This window comes from Callithrix jacchus, chromosome 9, assembly GCF_049354715.1.
Source record: "Callithrix jacchus isolate 240 chromosome 9, calJac240_pri, whole genome shotgun sequence".
Taxonomy (NCBI): domain Eukaryota; kingdom Metazoa; phylum Chordata; class Mammalia; order Primates; family Cebidae; genus Callithrix; species Callithrix jacchus.
Window position 1 is genome coordinate 99,749,777 of NC_133510.1, and position 22,584 is coordinate 99,772,360.

General features: G+C 39.9%; 1 protein-coding gene across 8 annotated transcripts in view; it reads left to right on the forward strand.

Moving 5' to 3' along the window:
• The window catches only part of CFAP54 (cilia and flagella associated protein 54), a 363,952-nt gene that overhangs the window by 158,438 nt on the left and 182,930 nt on the right, over positions 1-22,584 (forward strand). For all 8 annotated transcript variants that reach the window (XR_013522378.1, XR_004728978.3, XR_013522376.1 and 5 more), the window contains 6 exons: positions 4,820-4,972; positions 7,583-7,777; positions 13,495-13,582; positions 13,871-14,080; positions 17,739-17,805; positions 19,932-20,114. Coding sequence is in view for 2 of the 8 variants with exons in the window: in XM_017976307.4 (XP_017831796.4) it covers positions 4,820-4,972; positions 7,583-7,777; positions 13,495-13,582; positions 13,871-14,080; positions 17,739-17,805; positions 19,932-20,114 (896 nt within the window). In the remaining 6 variants the exon portion in view is untranslated. The remainder of the gene's footprint in view (positions 1-4,819; positions 4,973-7,582; positions 7,778-13,494; positions 13,583-13,870; positions 14,081-17,738; positions 17,806-19,931; positions 20,115-22,584) is intronic.

Sequence of the window (22,584 nt, forward strand, 5' to 3'; positions counted from 1 at the left end):
TATCATTAAAAACCTGGCATCCAACCTTTTAGGACCTCTGTTATTGGGAACGTTTAAAAATTTTTTTTGGTCTATGCTCTTGGGTTTGTTTGGCAAAGTTGTAGAATGCTGAATTTTTTCAGTGTACTGAACTTGGACCATCAACATATTTATAGCATGTTGGGTCTAATGTATGTTGTCACCCTGATATGTTTGCAATTCTTTTAAAAGACAGAGAACTCATGATGGTTTTCACATCAGATTGCTGCTTTAGACCATCATAGATTTCTTATAAATGCATAATAGCATTTAGTGGTGATGCTCGATACATTTAATTCTTCAGAATAGATGTTGCAATGCTCCACTGCCTAGGAACATTTGGTGTACTCATTATTTAACAGCATCCTATTCTCCCTTCAACTATTTAATAATGCATGTGTGATTTCGTATAGTCTCTGTAGGATTTGGAGAAGTGAGAATACTTCATTTTATAGATATTCTTGTATGGGTGAGTAACTTGCCTGCTTGTTAAGCTCCATAGGGGAGATAACTCTATGGATATGCCTTTTACTGAAGCTGTTTTTGCATTCTGCCTGGGATCTCTCTCTGAGTTTTGACCTTACTAGTGTTTAAGTTGTCTGGCAGAGTTATTCAGTCCTCAGGTGTGTTGGAATTTTCAACCCTTTGGCAGGTGTGTCCTATTAGTGCCCTTGGGCATTTGGATTGATGTGGCCACGTGTGTAGGAAGCAGCTCACATTTCAGATCCTTGCTGGGATCCTTCCTTGGTGGACCCATCTCTCAGGAGTCATTGGCATTTTAGCTTTCATTTCTACTTTGGTGCAATGAAAGACACAATGTTCTTCATTCATCTTTTTTGCTCCTTCTCCTTTTCTTTCTTATTGGTTTCAAACTGTTGAGGCTATTAGTGCCTTTGGAATAGCTTCTTAAATTATCCATGGAAGTTTTCAGAGAGGAACCCCCTTGAGGCAGAGCTGTCAAGATAAGCTACCTCCTCATTGCTTTTCATCATTTATCTCATGCAGACAGCCACGTCACCAGCAGCGGAACCCAAATTAGACAACCAGGAAAAAGATATGCAGGGCTTGAAGAAAGGGGAGAAAAAGAAAGTAAAATAGAGTTTAGGAAGAACACAAAGGAATTATTTATCAGCCAGATAAAAATGTAGTGGGGTGATTTTATTCACTGTTCTTATTATAAATAGTTTCAGATTTTATTGTAGAATGTAAGCTTGGTGAGAGCAGAGACTGTGTCTGTTTTTTTGACGTGTGTCTTCTTCGGTGCCTGGCACAGTGCCTAGTACTTGTGAGTGCTCAATTTATATTTTAAAAATACATGACTAGCAGTCATGATGTGAGCCTTCATCTGCTGAATGCTTACTCCATGACAAGCTCTGCACTAGACACGCTGCACCTCCTCACACAGGTTAAAATCGTCAACCCGATTTTGGTGAGAGAGATGCTCTGGGAATAAATAGGACAGGAAGAAGCCTGAGAAATTTAATGAGGGAAGAAACCTGGAGTCCTTGTGAACCCAGCGAGCAGGCAGTTATCATCCCAGTTTTAACAAATGCTTAAAACTATGGCCTAGAGAAAGTAGCTATCCCATATATTTTATGTGGGGGCTTCCAGTTTTCCTCCTTTCATTTGCTCACTGTTGTGGGCTGAATATTTGTGGTTCCCCCCACAAAAGCCCTGCCAAATTCATATGTTAAAACCTTAACCCCTAATGTGATGATCTTAGGAGGTGGGGCCTTTGGAGGATGAGTTGGGTCATGAGGGTGGAACCCTTATGAATGGCATTGATGTCTTTATTTTAATTAATTGATTAATTAATAAGATGGAGTTTCGCTCCATCGCACAGGCTGGAGTTCAGTGGCACAACCTCGGCTCACTGCAACCTCCACCTCTGAGGTTCAAACAATTCTCCTGCCTCAGCTTCCTGAGTAGCTGGGACTACAGGCTCCTGCCACTACACCTAGCTAATTTTTGTATTTTCAGTAAAGATGGGGTTTCACCTCATCTCCTGACCTGAGGTGATCCACCCACCTTGGCCTCCCAAAGTGCTGGGATTACAGGTGTGTGTCACTGCGTCTGGCCTGGTGTCTTCATGAAAGTGACCCCAGGTTGCTCTGTAGCCTGCTTCTATCATGGGAGAAAGGACCAATGAGAAGGTAACCATCTGCCAGCCAGGGAGAGGGCCTTCACCAGAACCTTACCATGCTGGTCCCCTGATCTCAGACTTCTAGCACCAAAAATCTGTGTGAAGTAAATTTCTTTTCTTTTTCTTGAGACAAGGTCTCACTCTGTCACCCAGGCTGGTGTGCAGTAGCATGATCATAGCTCACTGTGGCCTTGAACTCCTGGGCTCAGGTGATCCTCCCACTTCAGCCTTCCAAGTAGCTAGGACTACAGGCACATGCTCCTGCACTCAGCTAATTTTTATTTTATTTTTTGTAGAGACAGAGTCTTGCTTTGTTGTGCAGGCTGGTCTTGAACTCCTGGCTTCAAGGGATCCTCCCTGCCTTGTCCTCCCTAAGTCCTGGGATTACAGGCATGAGCCAGAGCGCCTGATGAGAAATAAATTTCTGTTGTTTGTAATCCACCCGGTCTATGGTAATTTCGCATAGCAGTTTCAACTGACTAAGATACTTGCTTTACTGCTTTGCCTGATCTCACTCTTTAAGGAGAAAAGCAAAAGCCGAGCTCATGAATTTTTGCAAGAAAAATAAAGAAACAGAGCAGAATCCTACAATCTTCAGATACAGGTGGGGGCATGTCGAGTAGAGGCCTGCCGGCCTGGGGACCATACAGGACTGGGCACAGCTTAGCAGAGAGGGGCACTGAGGAGGGAGATGGTGGGGACAGGGCAGAGCAGACACCAGAGTGAAACTGATAAGGAAGAAGAAGGAGAGCTTCCAGGGAGTTCGCAAGAGCTACTTTGGCTTAAGTATTTGATCCTTTTAAATGTGTGATAGAGAATTGTGTTAAGACTGAATTTGTAGGGGGAACAATGACTTCTGTCAGTGCTCCATGTCCCTGGTTTGACCGAAGCCTCTAGGATTTCAGGACATTACGGTATATTGAAAGATGTTGTCTCTGTGGCCACAGAAAGTAATCCTGTGTTACTTATTCCATCAGGGTCCCTGCTTCCGGGGTTTCTTCCCTTATTACCTTTCTTCAGGCTTATTCCTGTCCTATTCCCAAGGCATCTGTGTGCCCAAATGTGGGTCAATGGTCAGTGTCTGTTACCCAAGATTTGCTGTCCTTTGGTAAATCATCTGGGGAAGGCACTGGGCTTGAACACTGGTTCTTCCGCTCAACTCTTCTTAAGGGCTGCAAATAAGTTCCTACCCGTTTCACTTTTCCTCCTTTGTAAAGTGTCAGTGATAGCTACTCCTGACCATTTTTAAGGTGCTGTGAGGATCAACTGAGATTAACCTTTAGAAGTGATTAACTTCTATACTCCTTCTTATTTGTATTTTTAATTAATTACTTTTTTTCTGAGATGGAGTCTCACTCACTCCAGCCCAAGCTGGAGTACAATGAAATGATCTTGGTTCACTGCCACCTCCACCTCCCAGGTTCAAGTGATTCCCCTGCCTCAGCCTCCTGAGTTGCTGGGATTACAGGCATGCGCCATCATACCTAGCTAATTTTTCTATTTTTAGTAGAGACAGGGTTTCGCCGTGTTGGCCAGGCTGATCTCAAACTCCTCACCTCAAGTGATCCACCCACCTCAGCCTCCCAAAGTGCTGGGATTACAGGCATGAGTGCCTCGCCCAGCCTAGCTATTGCTGTTCTTATTCTAACTATCTAAAACTCCTTGCCTCTTTCTTCCTAATCAAGTTTTCCCTATCCTTAAAGGCACACCTGGCCTGTCTTCTCTTCCACAAGGTCTTCCTTACTCACCTTTTCCTGCTTACACTGATCTCTCTTCCATCTTTCCCTTATTTTGGCGTGTGATCAAGTACTCCCTGCATATGTGACTTTATTACTCCAGTGTTGGAGTGTCCCATCCCTTCAGCTAGATAGTGAATTTCTTGAGGGCAAAGATCATGCCTTTTGACCTCTTCCAATTGCCCTGTTAAGTTGCTATAAATTTAGACCTTAGATTTTACAGGGCGGCTTCCACTTGTTCAACTTGTTGAAGAAATACATTCTTTTGTTATTCATTCCTGCAAACTGTGATTCCTCTCTCTTGGGTCTGCTTCATGATGTATGCAGCAGTTCTGAAGTCCCAGGCCCTCACTCACTGTTCAGAGACCTCGAAGCAGTTCTCTCCCACTATCTCCCCTTTCTGGGGACTTTTCAGGATGGTTAGTTAGTTCTGTATCCACTCCCGGGTCCCCCTCTTCCTTTTCTTTGCACCCTCCAGTATTAGGAACCTTTTTTTCCTTCCCTTCAGAGTGCAATTGCCCATCTCCAGGTTTCTTTGTTTCTTCCTTTCGTCTCGTTCCCAAGACACCTTTGCTTTGAAGAGGCTGCTGAAAAGGAGTAGATTATTTCATTTTTTATGATCAGCAAAAGAAAAAGAAGGAGGCTTCATGGGGAAAATTGGCAAGATCTAAAGTTATTTGCATTTCATAAGACTCAAAAGTTTTCCAAGCATTTTTTTAAATTTTTTATTTTAAAGGACCTTCAAACATACCAAAAGAAAAAAATTGATTCGATTGTTGAAACACCTGCTGCAGATCTGGGGGCTTTGAATTGAGCGGCTTTAGGTTGGGACCAAGAAATGCTCTGAATTAGAAACTTGCTGGCTCTTACCTTGGCTTGGTAAGCATTTCATCCCTAATGTTCCTCTTTTCTTCCCTTTCAGAATACAGCCGAGCCAAAGCACTTGTCTGCGTGCCCGTGGATGTGACAGACACCTTGAGGTGTTTTAGAGAGACACTGGAAAAATCCAAATACCATAACAGATCAATTCGACACAGCAGAAAGTTGCTTTCATTATTTCTTGCACAGACACAAGGTAAAATGCTTGTTCAGTATCTCTGAATCTTTCTTTATGTGGGGTGACCACCCTGCGGATGTCCCTCTTCTGCCCTCTTGTTCTTGCCTCCCCACCTACGTGCAATGCTCCCTGGAGCCTTTCACTTTCTTCTTGTCTAGTGGATCTAATCTCTATCTTACACTTTAGCCAATGCACTTTCTCACTCACCCACTTTTATGCTTTCTGTGAAACTAGCAAACTCTTTGGAGTACGGTAGATGTCACAATATTCAGTAATTTTTTGATTCCGTACATTTATGTTCTTCTTAGAGTTTTCTTTGAAGGTACGGTGCTACGGTCTTGTTTTACTTCATAAGTAGATGTATTGAGTCATACTGAGTTAACTAGAACCTTTTACAAAAACACTACTTTATCGGTGGCAAAAAAAATGGATACTTTTTTTTTTTTTGAGACGGAGTTTCACTCTTGTTACCCAGGCTGGAGTGCAATGGCGTGATCTCGGCTCACTGCAACCTCCGCCTCCTGGGTTCAAGCAATTCTCCTGCCTCAGCCTCCTGAGGAGCTAGGATTACAGGCACGCGCCACCGTGCACAGCTAGTTTTTTGTTAGAGACGGTATTTCACCATGTTGACCAGGATGGTCTCGATCTCTTGACCTCGTGATCCACCCACCTCAGCCTCCCGAAGTGCTGGAATTACAGGCGTGAAATGGATACATTTTAAAACAAGCATCACCAAGATTTCTTACTAATACTATAGATTTTGATCTTAGGTTTTTTTAGCTCAAAACAACAAGATGTTCACTGTTGTTGGTTGCGTTGCATTTATCTGTTTTCTCTCTTAACACCCATCTGCTTGTGAACTCAAGCAAAGCTGGGCTTTAAGTGATTAAATGGTAACCTCAGAGAAGAGTACATTCAAATTCAGGCTGGAAAAATCCTGAACTGTCTATACTTAAGTTATTTAAAATGTTTTAAAATCCTGTTTTATATTTATGATTCTCGCTATTCAAATTGATCAGAATAATGAGGATAAATACATGTAAAATAGTATAAAGTTATTAAAAATTGATTTAAACTTATACTCAAGATGCTAATTTTCACTGAAATGATCTTTTAGATATTTGACCAGTTTCTTTTTTTACAACCACAGGTGGAGTTTTATTTATTTATGTATTTGTTTGTTGTTGTTGCCCACCCCCACACTTTCTATGATATCTATCCATAGTTTTTGGTTATATTGTCTGCAGACTCACATTATGTTAAATTAGCTCTCCATATCTTGTTTGGCTTCTTCTAATTGCTCCATATATTAGCAGTAAGTAAGGCTGGCTGTGCATGGTGGCTCACACCTGTAATCGCAGCACTTTGGGAGGCCAAGGAGGGTGGATCATTTGATGTCAGGAGTTCAAGACCAGCCTAGCCAACATGGTGAAACGCTGTCTCTACTAAAAATACAAAAATTAGCTGGGTGTGGTGGCATACACCTGTAATTCCAGCTACTTGGGAGAATGAGGCATGAGAATCACTTGAACCTGGGAGGCAGAGGTTGCAGTGAGCCCGATTGTGCCACTACACTCCAGCCTGGTGACAAAGCGAGACTGTCTCAAAACAAAACAAAACAGAAAAGCCACCCCCCACCCCCATAAAATGTGTAAGAGCATAAATAAAAAGGCAAATACAATTCCTAGGAATGGTTTACACCAACTAACTCTGAATCTCACCTGGTACCAAAATATTTTCAGTAGTTTATTTTTAGTCCTCTGGCTGTGGACTTCAAAATCTATACTAGCTTCTTTCTCTGTTACTTTTAACTACTTCCCCTAGAATATCGATTATTTTCCCTGTGTGTTCTATGATCTTATAAAGAGACACGTTTCTGCGCCGCCCCCCATTTTGTTTTGTCTCAGGCCAGAACTACCTGCGTGTTGCTTCTATCCCAGAGGTGTCTGCCCCAGAGGCACACTGACACCTTACTGTTGGAAGCTATTTAAAAAAGGCAAACTCTCAAACTAACTTCCACCAGTCCCCACAAGAAGCAAAGCATTATTTTAATATTTGCTTTCTATCTGACTGTCCTCTGTAGTGCTTTTCTTTTTTCTGAGATGGAGTCTTGCTCTGTTGCCCAGGCTGGAGTACAATGGCACAATCTCTGAACACTGCAACCTCTGTCTTCTGGGATCAAATGATTCTCCTGACTCAGCTTCCCGAGTAGCTGGGACTACAGACATGCGCCACCACACATGGCTAATTTTTGTATTTTTAGTAGAGATGGGATTTTACCATGTTGGCCAGGCTGATCTTGAACTCCTGACCTCAGGTGATCTGCCCGCCTCAGCCTCTCAAAGTGCTGGAATTAATAGGCATGAGCCACTGTGCTCAGCCGCTCTGTAGTGCTTTTGATGAAATAATACAGACATGGAGCTTATCCACACGTACCTAGGATCTTCAAACATGACCCTGGATACTAAGTTTAAGGAAATAGTGTACCTCAAACTGCAAAAATGTCTCAGCTGTATACAAAATATTTCCTTCTTTTTCGCTTTCCATCTTCTTCTTTACCTTCCCCCGCAACTTCCTTTTTTTCTACATTTTAAATTTATTTATTATTATTGTTTTTTGTGAATTTAGGGGAGAGAGGAGGAATAAACAATTCCACATGTACTTCTGGAAGGGTGGAATTTTGCCTGGGGACAGAGGAGATGCATATGTCAATACCCCCTGACCTTTCTCAGGAGCACTTCAGGGTTTTTAGTTCCGTGGAGAAAAGCAAACTTCCATATTCACAACTTGGACTCGTAATTTCTTCTTATCACCAGACTATTGGTAAGAGTTATCCATTATGCATTCATTTTCTTTAATTTTTTTTTTGTTGTTGTTGGAACATTTTGCTTTTCTTTTTTTTTATTTTTTATTTTTTATTGCATTTTAGGTTTGGGGGTACATGTGCAGAGCATGCAATACAGTTGCATAGGTACACACAGGGCAGTGTGTTTTGTTTGCTTTCTCCCCTTCACCCACATTTGGCATTTCTCTCCAGGCTATCCCTCCCCACCTCCCCCTCCCACTGGCCCTCCCCTTTTCCCCCCAATAGACCCCAGTGTTTAGTACTCCCCTCTCTGTGTCCATGTGTTCTCATTTTTTATCACCCGCCTATGAGTGAGAATATGCGGTGTTTCATTTTCTGTTCTTGTGTCAGTTTGCTGAGAATGATGTTCTCCAGATTCATCGATGTCCCTACAAACGACACGAACTCATCATTTCTGATTGCTGCATAATATTCCATGGTGTATATGTGCCACATTTTCCCAATCCAGTCTATCATCAATGGGCATTTGGGTTGATTCCAGGTCTTTGCTATTGTAAACAGTGCTGCAGTGAACATTCATGTGCATGTGTCCTTATAGTAGAACGATTTATAGTCCTTTGGATATATACCCAGTAATAGGATTGCTGGGTCAAATGGAATTTCTATTTCTAAGGCCCTGAGGAATCGCCACACTGTCTTCCACAATGGTTGAACTAATTTACACTCCCACCAACAGTGTAGAAGTGTTCCTTTTTTTCCACATCCTCTCCAGCATCTGTTGTCTCCAGATTTTTTAATGATCGCCATTCTGACTGGCGTGAGATGGTATCTCAATGTGGTTTTGATTTGCATCTCTCTGATGACCAGTGACGATGAGCATTTTTTCATATGATTGTTGGCCTCATATATGTCTTCTTTCATAAAGTGTCTGTTCATATCATTTGCCCACTTTTGAATGGGCTTGTTTGTTTTTTTCCTGTAAATCTGTTTGAGTTCTTAGTAAATTCTGGATATCAGCCCTTTGTCAGATGGGTAAACTGCAAAAATTTTTTCCCATTCTGTTGGTTGCCGATTCACTCTAGAGACTGTTTCTTTTGCCGTGCAGAAGCTGTGGAGTTTCATTAGGTCCCATTTGTCTATTTTGGCTTTGTTGCCAATGCTTTTGGTGTTTTGTTCATGAAGTCCTTGCCTACTCCTATGTCCTGGATAGTTTTGCCTAGATTTCCTTCTAGGGTTTTTATGGTGCCAGGTCTTATGTTTAAGTCTTTAATCCATCTGGAGTTAATTTTGGTGTAAGGTGTCAGGAAGGGGTCCAGTTTCTGCTTTCTGCACATGGCTAGCCAGTTTTCCCAGCACCATTTGTTGAACAGGGAATCCTTTCCCCATTGCTTGTTTTTGTCGGGTTTATCAAAGATTGTATGGTTGTAGATATGTTGTGTTGCCTCTGATGCCTCTGTTCTGTTCCATTGGTCTATATCTCTGTTTTGGTACCAGTACCATGCTGTTTTGATTACTGTAGCCTTGTAGTATAGTTTGAAATCTGGTAGTGTGATGCCCCCCGCTGTGTTCTTTTTGCTTAGAATTGACTTGGCTATGCGGGCTCTCTTTTGGTTCCATATGAATTTCATGGTGGTTTTTTCCAGTTCTGTGAAGAAAGTCAATGGTAGCTTGATGTGTATAGCATTGATTTTGTAAATTACTTTGGGCAGTATAGCCATTTTTACGATATTAATTCTTCCTAACCATGAACATGGAATGTTTCTCCATCTGTTTGTGTCCTCTCTGATTTGGTTGAGCAGTGGTTTGTAGTTCTCCTTGAAGAGGTCCCTTACGTTCCTTGTGAGTTGTATTCCAAGGTATTTTATTCTTTTTGTAGCAATTGTGAATGGCAGTTTGTTCTTGATTTGGCTCTCTTTAAGTCTGTTATTGGTGTAGAGCAATGCTTGTGATTTTTGCACATTGATTTTATATCCTGAGACTTTGCTGAAGTTGCTTATCAGTTTCAGGAGTTTTTGGGCTGAGGCAATGGGGTCTTCTAGGTATACTATCATGTCGTCTGCAAATAGAGACAATTTGGCTTCCACCTTTCCTATTTGAATACCCTTTATTTCTTTTTCTTGCCTGATTGCTGTGGCTAGAACTTCCAGTACTATATTGAATAGGAGTGGTGACAGAGGGCATCCTTGTCTAGTGCCGGATTTCAAAGGGAATGCTTCCAGTTTTTGCCCGTTAAGTATGATATTGGCTGTTGGTTTGTCATAAATAGCTTTTATTACTTTGAGATACGTTCCACTGATACCGAGTTTATTGAGGGGTTTTAGCATAAAGGGCTGTTGAATTTTGTCAAATGCCTTCTCTGCATCGATTGAGATAATCATGTGGTTTTTGTTTTTGGTTCTGTTTATGTGGTGAATTATGTTTATAGACTTGCGTATGTTGAACCAGCCTTGCATCCCCGGGATGAATCCTACTTGATCATGATGAATAAGTTTTTTGATTTGCTGTTGCAATCGGCTTGCCAATATTTTATTGAAGATTTTTGCATCTATGTTCATCATGGATATTGGCCTGAAGTTTTCTTTTCTTGTTGGGTCTCTGCCGGGTTTTGGTATCAGGATGATATTGGTCTCATAGAATGATTTGGGAAGGATTCCTTCTTTTTGGATTATTTGGAATAGTTTCAGAAGGAATAGTACCAGCCCCTCTTTGTGTGTCTGGTAGAATTCGGCTGTGAACCCGTCTGGACCTGGGCTTTTTTTGTGTGGTAGGCTCTTAATTGCTGCCTCGACTTCTGCCCTTGTTATTGGTCTATTCATAGTTTCAGCTTCCTCCTGGTTTAGGCTTGGGAGGACACAGGAGTCCAGGAATTTATCCATTTCTTCCAGGTTTACTAGTTTATGTGCATAGAGTTGTTTGTAATATTCTCTGATGATGGTTTGAATTTCTGTGGAGTCTGTGGTGATTTCCCCTTTATCATTTTTTTATTGCATCTATTTGGTTGTTCTCTCTTTTCTTTTTAATCAATCTGGCTAGTGGTCTGTCAATTTTTTTGATCTTTTCAAAAAACCAGCTCTTGGATTTATTGATTTTTTGGAGGGTTTTTCGTGTCTCAATCTCCTTCAGTTCAGCTCTGATCTTAGTTATTTCTTGTCTTCTGCTGGGTTTTGAGTTTTTTTGATCTTGCTCCTCTAGCTCTTTCAATTTTGACGATAGGGTGTCAATTTTGGATCTCTCCATTCTTCTCATATGTGCACTTATTGCTATATACTTTCCTCTAGAGACTGCTTTAAATGTGTCCCAGAGATTCTGGTATGTTGTGTCTTCGTTCTCATTGGTTTCGAAGAACTTCTTTATAAAATTTTTTTTTTTTTTTGTGGCAAGGTCTCATTTTGTCATGCAGGCTAGAGTGTAGTGATGTGACCATGGCTCACTGCAGCCTCAACCTTCTTGGCTCAATCCATCCTCCCACTTCAGTTTCCTGAGCAGCTGGGATCACAGGCTCACACCACCATGCCTGATGAATTTTTACATTTTTTTGTAGAGATAGAGTTTCACCCTGTTTCCCAGACTAATCTTGAACTCTTGGGTGCAAGCTCTATAAGCCCTCCTCTGCCTCCCAAAGTGCTGGTACAGGAGTGAGCCACTGCACCCAGCTGTGTTTTCTGCATTAATGCTGAGATTGCATCTGGTCCTGAAAATTTAATTTTCAGGATTTTCAATATGATCTTCTGCATTAATGCTGAGATTGCATCTGGTTCTGAAATTTTACCTTTAAAAGAAAGATGAAAGAACCTATACCCTTGTAGCAGTGACAGAACAGTCTGGAGACAGAGGAAGCTTCCAGCCTCCTCCCTTCACCCGTTTTCTTAGCTTGGCCATCACTATTGTGAGATTCTAGGCCACCCTTCTATTTATCCCTCTTTAACTGGAGCTGTGAACCCCTTGTAGGGATGGAGATGATGTTCTTTTTTTTTTTTTTTTCTGCTCCCAGCTGATTCAATTTTCCTTGTCTTTCCCTTGATTTCGCTTTTCTACAGATTCAGTAGTATATTCTCAACCTACATGAAAGACCCAATGTCTTCTTTTTTTCTAGCAGACATTTTATAATGCCCCTTTCACTTCCTGAAATAAAATTTATTTTTAATGTATTCTTATACACATTATTTTGAAAACAATTATTATGAAGCTCTAAATATAAAAATGCGGAGAAATAAAACAGCATCACTTTATAATAAAAGAATCAGTTTGTTAGTATGTAAATGCTCAGGCATTAGAAGCTGTAAAGAAATGGTCAGACGCTCATATCCTGGATATGGAACCACCATGAATGTGACAGCTGCCCATGCAGGCAGAGACAGGTATGTTGTATTGGTGACTCAAATACTATCAACATTATTAAGTTTTGTGACATGATTTTCTAAAATGGCAAATAAATCTTGGTAAAGTCCTGAACAAAACAAAGTACTACAGTGGTTGCATGTCTGGAAAATTCAGAAATCATGGACATTTATAAATCATGCAGAAATACCTTTCCTTTATATATGGAAAACGAAGTTTGATGTGAGATTCAGATAGTTATAAACAGACTTCTGATCTTTTCCTTCACTGTGGGGGAAGTTTCTGTGCCTTGCAGGCCATCTGACATCTTTAGTCTTAACCTATGAATTACTAAGTCTTAACCTATGAATTACTTTAGTCTTAACCTATGAATTACTAAGAGATGCCCCCGTTGTGACAAACCCTTTCTTGTTTTTCTAAAATACCCTCTAGGGGACAGTGTTGTTCTCTTTAGAAACCCCTGCCATGTTGGTTGGGGTTTTTGGCTACAAATCCCAGAATGCATGAATTCATTAGAAAAAAAATTATGTGATTTTCTTGTTTTGTTTCGTTTTTGAGATGGTTTTGCTTTGTTGCCTAGGCTGGAGTGCAATGGCATGATCTTGGCTCACTGCAGCCTCTGCCTCCCAGATTCAAGTAATTCTCCTGCCTCAGCCTCCAGAGTAGCTGGGATTACAGGAGTGCACCACCACACCTGGCTAATTTTTGTATTTTTAGTAGAGACGGGGTTTCAATATGTTGACCAGGCTGCTCTCGAACTCCTGACCTCAGGTGATCTGCCTGCCTTGGCCTCCCAAACTGCTGGGATTATAGGCATGAGCCACCTTGCCTGGCCAATTATGTGATATTAAAGATACATTTTCTGCCTTTAGGTAAAAGGAGAAATCTGATATATGGTGATATTGTCACATGTCTGCTAAAAAAGCAAACCCTTTGAGCCTTCCCATCTGCTATAGGTTACCATCCACATTTCTCCAAGTGGCAGTCAGAGGTCCACAGAACCTGACCGCTACCTCCCTCTTTAGACTCAGTTCACCCTCTTCAGAAAACCATACTGCAGTCATACCCATCATTCCTATACATACTCAGCCATTTTCCCTTATATGCCTTGCCAAAGTTTCTCTTCTCCTGTGTCTACCTGTCTGACTTTTATTCTACTTTTCCACGAAGCCTCATTATTACTATCTGTTAGAGCCAATCTTTCACTCTGTAATCAAAAAGAACGTTTGCTCACTCTCTGTGTATATATATCGTGTGACATTTGAAGGTGCTATTGCAGTTTGCTTATTGCAATCTACACAGTTAAGGAACAGTGCAGTTTAAAATATTCTTGCAAATATAACAAAATATTTTTCTAGGAACTGACATTTGTTCTTTTACTTTATTAAAAATATAGATGTTCTCCAAGCCAGTAATCAAAGAAGTCTTAAAGTTCAGGCGTTGCATTCACTTGGAAGTCTTCTCATCTTTGCAGAAAAGAAAAGGTAGATTTTTAGAAGTCTGTAGAACAAGGGCAAAATTGTTTTATTTGCTTGTTTGAAAAAGTTTTTAATGATTATGAAAAAACATTGTCTTTCATGAATGTTCTTCAGCAATACTACATCGCTACATTTTATTCATCAAATGCTACCTGAGAGAAACCATTGAGAACGGTGTATGTGTGTACAGTTATACGTATGTTAATTGATGTTGCTTCTGTGTGTTTGCTTTCCCTTCTGGAAGATAGATTTAATAGCAGGTCTCAGAAAATGTACTCTTTATCTCTGTTTTAGGGCTGCTTTTAAGTGTTGGTGTCAAGCTCTTGATGACATATTCAGAAAACCAGACGTGCTGCACACATGGAAAGAGTTTGGCCCCTCACTCACCAATGTCACCGACAGCCATTCACCTCTGGGTTTCAAAGACTACAGTGAGGAGTTTCTGTCAAAAGTTGGCATCTGGGGGTGTTTGCAAGGAGCAGTCATATCAGCCAAGATAGCACAGTGAGTGTGAGGATGGAAGGATGTGTGTACTAGCTAACAGCTTCCTTGCAGGGTGCCCTTCTCGTGTCATGAAAAGTGTTGTGCCTCACGCACACTGGATTTCTGGGAGATTGTGTCTGTATCATACAGGGCCTTACACTTTATTTACTTATTTGTGATGTTTATTGCTTGTAATTATCTCCTTTTCCTGTAACACGATGCTTGCCCCAAATATCAGTGTCACCTGGGCCCAGGTGTTTGCCTTGCTCACTGATGGATCCCAAGTGCCAGGCATGTAGCTGGCATTCAGTAACTACTTGTGTTGTTGTTTTTTTTGAGATGGAGTCACGCTCTGTCACCCAGGCTGGAGTACAGTGGCTCCATCTCAGCTCACTGTGACCTCCTTCTTCTGGGTTCAAGAGATTTTTCTGCCTCAGCCTCTTGAGTAGCTGGGATTACAGGTGCCCACCACCATGCCCAGCTAATTCTTTTGTATTTTTAGTAGTAACAGGGTTTCACCATGTTGGCTAGGCTGGTCTGGAACTCTTGGCTTCCAGTGATCTGCCCACCTCACCTTCCCAAAGTGCTGGGATTATAGGTGTGAGCACCCGCGTCTGGCTCAACAACTACTTGCTGCGGTGTCAAATGAATGAGCAGTTTGTGTGGGAGCAAGAAAACAATGTGGAGGCAGTCAGGCATGGGCCTCATCCAAGAGTATACTAGAATCCAGTTACTTTCAACAAGTTTCACTTTCCTTCTGAGCCTCAGTGTCCTCATCTCTAAGCCAGGGTGGTAAAAATTACATGATATACTGTATCAATTTCCTGGGGTGGTCATAACGAATCACCACAGGCTGGGTGACTTAAACAACAGAACTTTGTTATCTCATGATTCTGAAGGCTGGAATTTGGAGAACAAGGTGTTGGTGAATTGGTTTCTTCTGAAGCCTCTCTTCTTGGCTTGGACACAGGGAAGACCACTGTGTCCACATGTGGTCTTTCCTCGGCATGTCAGTGTCCTCATCTCCTTCTTATAAGGACACCAGTCATATTGGATTAGGGCCCACGTCTGTGGCCTGATTTTAACTTAGTTACTTACCTCTTTAAATGCCCTGTCTCCAAATATGGTCACAATCCAAGATTAGTGGGTGTGTTAGGCTGTTCATGCTTTGCTACAAAGAAATACCCAAGACTGAATAGTTTATAAAGAAAAGATGTTTAATTGGTTTGTGATTCTGCATGGTCCCAGCATCTGCTGAGTTTCTGGTGAGGCCTCAGGAAGCTTTCAATTATGGCAGAAGGTTATATTTGAATATGGGAGCCTGCATCTCATATGGCAATAATGGGAGTGGGAGAGAGTGGGAGGTGCCACACTCTTTTACACAACCAGATGTGATGTTAACTCACTCATCACCAAGGGGATGGCACTAAGCCAATCATGAGGGATCCATTCCCCCCTCCCAATCCTAACACCTCCTGCCAGGCCCCATCTCCAATACTGGGGATTACAGTTTAGCGTGAGATTTGGTGGGGACTTGTATTCAAACTGTGTCACTGAGAGTTAGGACTTCAACATAGGAATTGCTAGGGGAAACAATTTAGCCCATAACACATACTATATTAGTGTCCTTTTTGTTGCTATAACAAATTACCCTAAACCTAATAGCTTAAAACAAAACAGATTTATTATTTTACAGTTATAGAATTCAGAAATCATAAAATCAGTGTGTCAGCAAGGCTATGCTTCTCTGGAGGTTCTTGGGGGTAAGCCGATTTCTTATCTCTTCCAGATTCTTGAGGCTTCCTGCATTCCTTGGCTCATGGCCTCATCTTCTATCTTCAAGACCAATAGCTTAACACCTTTCCCCCACCCCCAGCCCCTCTGTCTGTCTCTCACATCTTCTTCCATCCTCATGTCTCCTTCTCTGACCCTGACCCTCCTGCCCTTCTCTTACAAGGGCTGCCTTGACAAGCCAGGATAGTCTTCCCTATCTCAATGGCCTTAATTTAATCACATCTGCAAAGTCTTTGTTGCCCTTGTAAGGTCACATATTCATAGGTTCTAGAGATTAGATGATGAATATCTTTGGAAGACCATTATTTAGCCTACCACACATAACACAGGTGAATGTCTTTAACAATGGCTTATGCACAGCTAGCAATCACAAATATCTTAAGTGTTTGATTAACATGAAAAACTTGAAAAGTATGGAGGGAGTAGAGGTATAGGTTTCCTTCACCTCTCCAGTTGCTCTTTTAGCTTGCCTGTCGGAGGTGGTGGGCAACAACCTGCATAGTTTTAAGCTGTAGGGCACACTTAACAAAACTTGGCTGTTCCTAGGAAGTGATCACATTGCTTTCAGATTAGCCTCTTCAGTCGGGGTAGTAAGAAAGTACTGCTTTAAACGTATTAAACATCAAAGATTTAGACCTCTGTCAAGTTTGATTTTTCTGTGCTCTGGGATAAAGCGCGCGCGCACACACACACGCGCGCACACACACACGCGCACACACACACACGCACACACACTCCCGAAACAAAGTCTGTGCTTGCTTATGACTTAGTGGAGCTTGGCAATTGGGAATGGAGAAGCCAAGGAAAGTTCACAGCTTGGAAAGGAACAGCACAGCCTTCCTGCCAGAGGCACCTCAGCTTCTCTGAGCCTCTGAAGTTATTACCTAGTGATTTTCAACAAACAGAAAGTCATTTCCTGGTTACCCAGCTGGAAGTCTGACTGCCATAGGAGATGTGATTCTATAGGGGCTTTGGCTATTTTCCTGGACTCCCTGAATAGAGGAAACTCTTCTCCCCCTCTGTAAAATACCACACTTGAAGATCCACACAGTGAAGCTGAACTGAGATAGACATTTTTATTAATGTAGTGGACCCGATTGGTTTTATCTAAGAAAGACTTAGGATAAGGTAACGTGTTTTGTAGTTGCGAATGTGAATTGTAAGACTCATCAATATAGAGAACTCAAACTCTCCTTCTAAGGGACCTAAAATGAAAGAGTTGTAAATGGAGAGATAATTAATCTTTGGTGGAGATACTTAATGTTGTGAAAGGCACCATAATAAACAGCTAGAGAGAAAATACAATGCTTCAGTCTTCAGGGGGAGTTCTTTAACTGTGCTCATCAAAAGCCTTTTCTGTGCACCTCCTTTTACCAAAAATTTCCACCTCCATGGGTTCATTCATTGGAACAAATAGGATAAGTGTTCAAAAGTGTGGGCATAACAGTGTTTACCTCAGCATTGGAAAAAGCCAAAGTTGAGATTCGTATTTTTATGTTATGGCACATTCGTATGATAAAACATTGAAGTTCTTTAGAAGAATAATACAGTTCATTATGTGTGTGAATGAAAAATTTGTTTATAAAGTAGTGTGTATTGCATAATTCTAGTCTTAATCTGTGTGTATTTGTTTCTACACGTGTATAATTATATACAGAAAAAAAACATGTATAAGAAAATTGACTAGAATATTACCAGTAATCATGTTTAGGCAGTAGGATTACAGGGGAATTTTATCTTCTTTAATATATTTTCCTTCTGTTTTCTTATATATTTATATGTTTTTCTTATGCTTTTTGTGTTCTAGATATGTATGTAAAGGTACAGTTATGTCAAAATGTTTTTGGAAATTTTCTACTAATCAGTTTATTTTTCTTATACTCAGATTTATTCAGTCGTTGAATGTTGAAAAGAGAACCGACTGTTGCATTTTGTCCGCATTACTCTTTCAGGTGACGTTTTATGTTTGTATGTTTTTCCATGGTAGCCCAACCATTCATCGGATCAGTAAAAACGTTTATCATATTCAGAAAGCTCACAGGTAGCAAAATAGCATGGATCTTGATGAAATATCACAACCCCATCTTTCTCTTGCTGGCTGAACCACAGTGGGACTTTCATCATGAATTTTCTTTTCTTTTTTTTGAGACTGAGCCTCACTCTGTTGCCTAGGCTGGAGTGTAGTGGTGCCATCTCAGCTCACTGAAGCTACTGCCTCCCAGGTTCAAGCAATTCTCATGCCTCAGCCTCTCGAGTGACTGGGACTACAGGTGTGCACCACCACACCCTGCTAATTTCTTGTATTTTAGTAGAGATAGGGTTTCACCATGTTGACCAGGTTGATCTTGAACTCCTGACCTCAGGTGATCTACCTGTCTTGGCCTCCCAAAGTGCTGGGATTATAGGTGTGAGCCACCACGCCTGGTGCACTGTTAATATTTAACAGTGTCAGTTTTCTCCTGTAGACTACAGAAGAAGGAATTTTACAGATGGGGAAACGGAGTCTCCTGTCATTAGTAAGATCATGTTACTAGTAGTCAGTTTGAAGCCAGTCTGTTTGATTTCAAATAGTTGCCTTAGGTTACCTCATTTCTAAATTCAGTTTTGCTTGGTTATATGATATAAAATCTATCTTAGGATGAAGGTGGAAAATAACTTGAAGACTGCAGGAGAGGTATGCTTACAGTTTTCAGAATTTTGGTTTGACTTCACTGAAGAAGAAAGAAGCTTTTATCGGAAATACAAGATATTTGAAATTCTGAAAATTAACCAGGGGACTTTGGAATCTACTAAAGGTTTTATTTACGTTGAAGGATGGGTACTCTTGTTCTGTATATCAGCGAAGTCTGGTAGCTTATAAAATCTAAATAAGCGAGTTCTTCGGGAAGAACTTTCTGAATTAAGACCAGACTTTTCAATTTTCTTATGTTCCTTCTATCTCTTGCCCAGGCTTCAAAGGGAAGAAGTAGAAGAGGCAAGGGTATAAACTCTGACTTCCTGCATCGAGTTCTTTACTTTCTAATACTCCTTGTTCTTGAAGATGTTTATATTTTAGAAAATAAGCGTTTTAATAAATATTTAACTTTTTGCTTAATGTGGACAATAATGTATTATTAGTTTCTTAGTAATATTATACCTAAAATAAAAATTAGCTAGTGGGATTTATTTTAAAACCTTATTCTTTTTATGATTTTAAAACAAATTTATGTCAGTAAAAATTTCAACAACTACAAAGTATTTTAGAGTAGGATATTTCATGACCTTAATAAGCTGTTGGATTTAAATTCTTTCTAAGATGTACATTTAAATTCTTTCTAATATGTACATTAAAATAATTTCATAATGCATTTGTCCTTAAGAAATTGTAATTGTTAAGATAACAAAAGAAGCACCCTTTAATGTAAAATTTGGTTTTGTGTACCCATCTTGTTTCCCCAACATCTAGTGTAATGTGGGTTACATAGATTACCAAAAAATATTGATCAAATTAAAGATTAAACAAAATCTTTTCATTTAAGCAGTTAAAAGTTCAAATTACCTCTGCCGGATTTAGACTTCTGAAACAAGTAGTCATTCTTCTACTTACAGCTTGGTATAGTGGAAAGAACATAGATTTTTTTAGCTAAAAAGGCGTGACTTTGAATCTCCTTTCTGCCATCATTAGCTATGTGACTTCAGATGAGTTGTTTAAGCCTCAGTTATATCATTTGTGAGATAATAATCCTTCCTTCTAAGAGTAGGTTAAACTAACATTAAATGAAATAATGTTTATAAAGAATTTACCAGCAGTACTTAACATAGAATTGACCCTCAACAAAAGATAATTTAATATAATGATAATTTCTTTGAAAATAATAAGTATCCAACTACTATGGAATTTTAAAAGCCCATCTGGAGTGATAAAAGCATTTGGAACCTGTAATGTTGATAATATAAATAAGTACCATTTATTACAAAGTACAGTGTGCTAGGCATTCACTAAGCATTTTAGAAAGCATACATGTATTTATCTTTTTTGCTTCATTATTGAAAATGGAATCTATAGCTTTTTATTTCACTTTTTTTTTTCCATTTTCAGGGTTTGCTTAGAACCACACTTCCACATCCCAAAGCGGAACGTTGCTATGCTCAATATGAAATCACTCAACTTCTCCCAGGCATCGAACTCTTCTCAGATAGATACAGGGCTGACATTTGCTCTGTAGTTGCAAGTCTGTATTACATTATACGTGAACTGCACTTTGTTAGGCAAAACCTAATAGTAAGTAATTTGTAAAATCAACACATATTTATCACTGGGATATTTTGCTCCTCTCACCTCATACTTTTCAAATTTTGCTAATGTTATTTTGGTCAATTACTATTTAATTTTTAAACTTTATGTATGTAGGATTCTTACACTTCAAACTAAAATGTAAATTTAATATTCTTTCTTTGCATTTTGGATACAAAAGCAGTCAATTTGATTTTTTCTCCTTTTACTGTGTTACTTTATATTTTTTTTTCTCAAGATGGTTGGTGAAATTGATCAGAATGCATCACTGATCTCAAACACAGAAGTCTAGTGTACTTGGAACCCACTGCATTAAGTTGTTCAGGTTATATCAATCCCAAAACTGTGAGAGTGGTTCTTTATTGAGATAAGTTTATCTTTATGTGTCTTGTATTTTCTCTGTCAAAGGTGCCTCTAAGAGAAAAATAGATTCTAAGTAGATAAAAGACAGACATTTCTTAATGTCCTAGGAAATAAAAAAATCCAAATACAGCTCCTTTGCTTTGAGGAAAGAAATCACAGTATAGGTCATAAATTTGAAGCTGGTTGCATTAAAAAAAACTAGTATGTTCTATTAGAACTGTTGTTCATTTTATATTTTCCTCCACTATTTTGTCCTTTTTCTTTCTTGTTTTTTTTTTTTTTTTTTTTTTTTTGAGACGGAGTTTTGCTCTTGTTAACCAGGCTGGCGTGCAATGGCGTGATCTCGGCTCACCGCAACCTCCGCCTCCTGGGTTCAGACAATTCTCCTGCCTCAGCCTCCTGAGTAGCTGGGATTATGGGCATGGGCCGCCATGCCCAGCTAATTTTTGTATTTTTGGTAGAGATGGGGTTTCACCATGTTGACCAGGATGGTCTCAATCTCTTGACCTCGTGATCCACCCGCCTCGGCCTCCCAAAGTGCTGGGATTATAGCGTGAGCCACCGCGCCCGGCCCTTTTTTCTTTCTATATGTTTTTCCCTCTATTATTTTGTATCTCCTTTCCCCCTTTGCTTCTTTACATCTATTCTTTCTCCTTTTCTGCTTCTTTCCCTTTCCTCCACGATTTTCATACCTACTTACTTCCCCCCCCATACGTTGTTTTCTATTCTCTTGGCATATTTGTTCTTCCAAATTCAGATCATTATTTGTTCCTCCAAATTCAGATCTCTCTTTAAATTGAAAATATTTATTGCTCCCTGATATGAACTGATAACTTATAAAACCATGTATTAAAGTAAAGAGACTGATAAGTGCATTTAACACTTGGCAGACTTGGTGAGAAATTGTCTATTTTAAAAAAATAACAAAATGGTGCTCCTCTCACTGTTAAAGGGATTCATTTCTGGGTTGGAGAAATAGTTCCATCCCCTGGGTAACCTTTAGCTGCCTAGTCATATTCATATATAATACATATCACTGTGCTGGAAAACAAATGAGGTTTTTTTCCCTCTAAAGCTGAAGAAATTGAGAATGTTTTTCTGAATAATTGAGTAATTGGCAGCAATAAAATGGTATGTTTTTATTTCTCACTAAAGAAAAGAAACAATCTCAAAGGTAATCGCCAATTCTTAATGTTTTGTGCTACATTAATTGTGGAAAAAGGTATTGTGTTATGTTCGTAGGGCATAATTATAGAAAAATGTATTGTATTATGTTTGAAATCATTTAAGACCAGTTCTAATCTTTTTAAAAAGCTGTTGCTATTAGCAGCTGCCAGTTGACTGACAATTAGAGGTTCCCCAGCTGAAATTGCAAGAAGTAAACAATTTCCATTTTGTATTACATTAACCTTCTCCACAAGAAGCCCAGTGGCTAAGGGGACTTCCATCGAATATAAAATTTGCTCTGTGACCCAGAGCTGTGGAGCTATAGAAAGTAATTTGCTAACTAATGGGGATCCCAGTCTCCTTTCTACTCCATTTTCCTTTGGCAGGGCAGGCTACAGTTGCAGGAACTGAGCTTCCAGTTTGACTTGAGATCAGGAGCTGTTCCAAAGTTAGGCAAAACTGTCCTCGCCACATCTTTCTCGGGATGGATCATGTTGGGCCAACTGAAATATTGATCGTCTATAAGACTTCACATATATCCATGAAACTTCAAGAGCAATTGAACTTTGGGGTGAAATTCTAGGAAAATAAAAATGTTATGTGAAGAGTAAGCTTGGGTTTTAATTGGTAGAAAATATGCTATGTGAAGGCAGGAATTTGTTACATTTTGTTCTCATTCAACAGTGCCTAACACATGATAGGCATGTTATACATATTTTTTGTTGGTAGAAAAATTCTAGTTGAAGACAAAAAGCAGCTGGCATTGAAACAAATGTGTAGGATCCAGTTGGGGGCATAGATTGACTTTCTTTGCTTTACATTTTACAGTTACTTGGTAGCTCATTTGCTAGAATTTTTCCACAGGCCACAGTATTCATATGTTTATGTTGAGTTAATTCTTTTCAAGGAAGATAATTGATTGGATTTT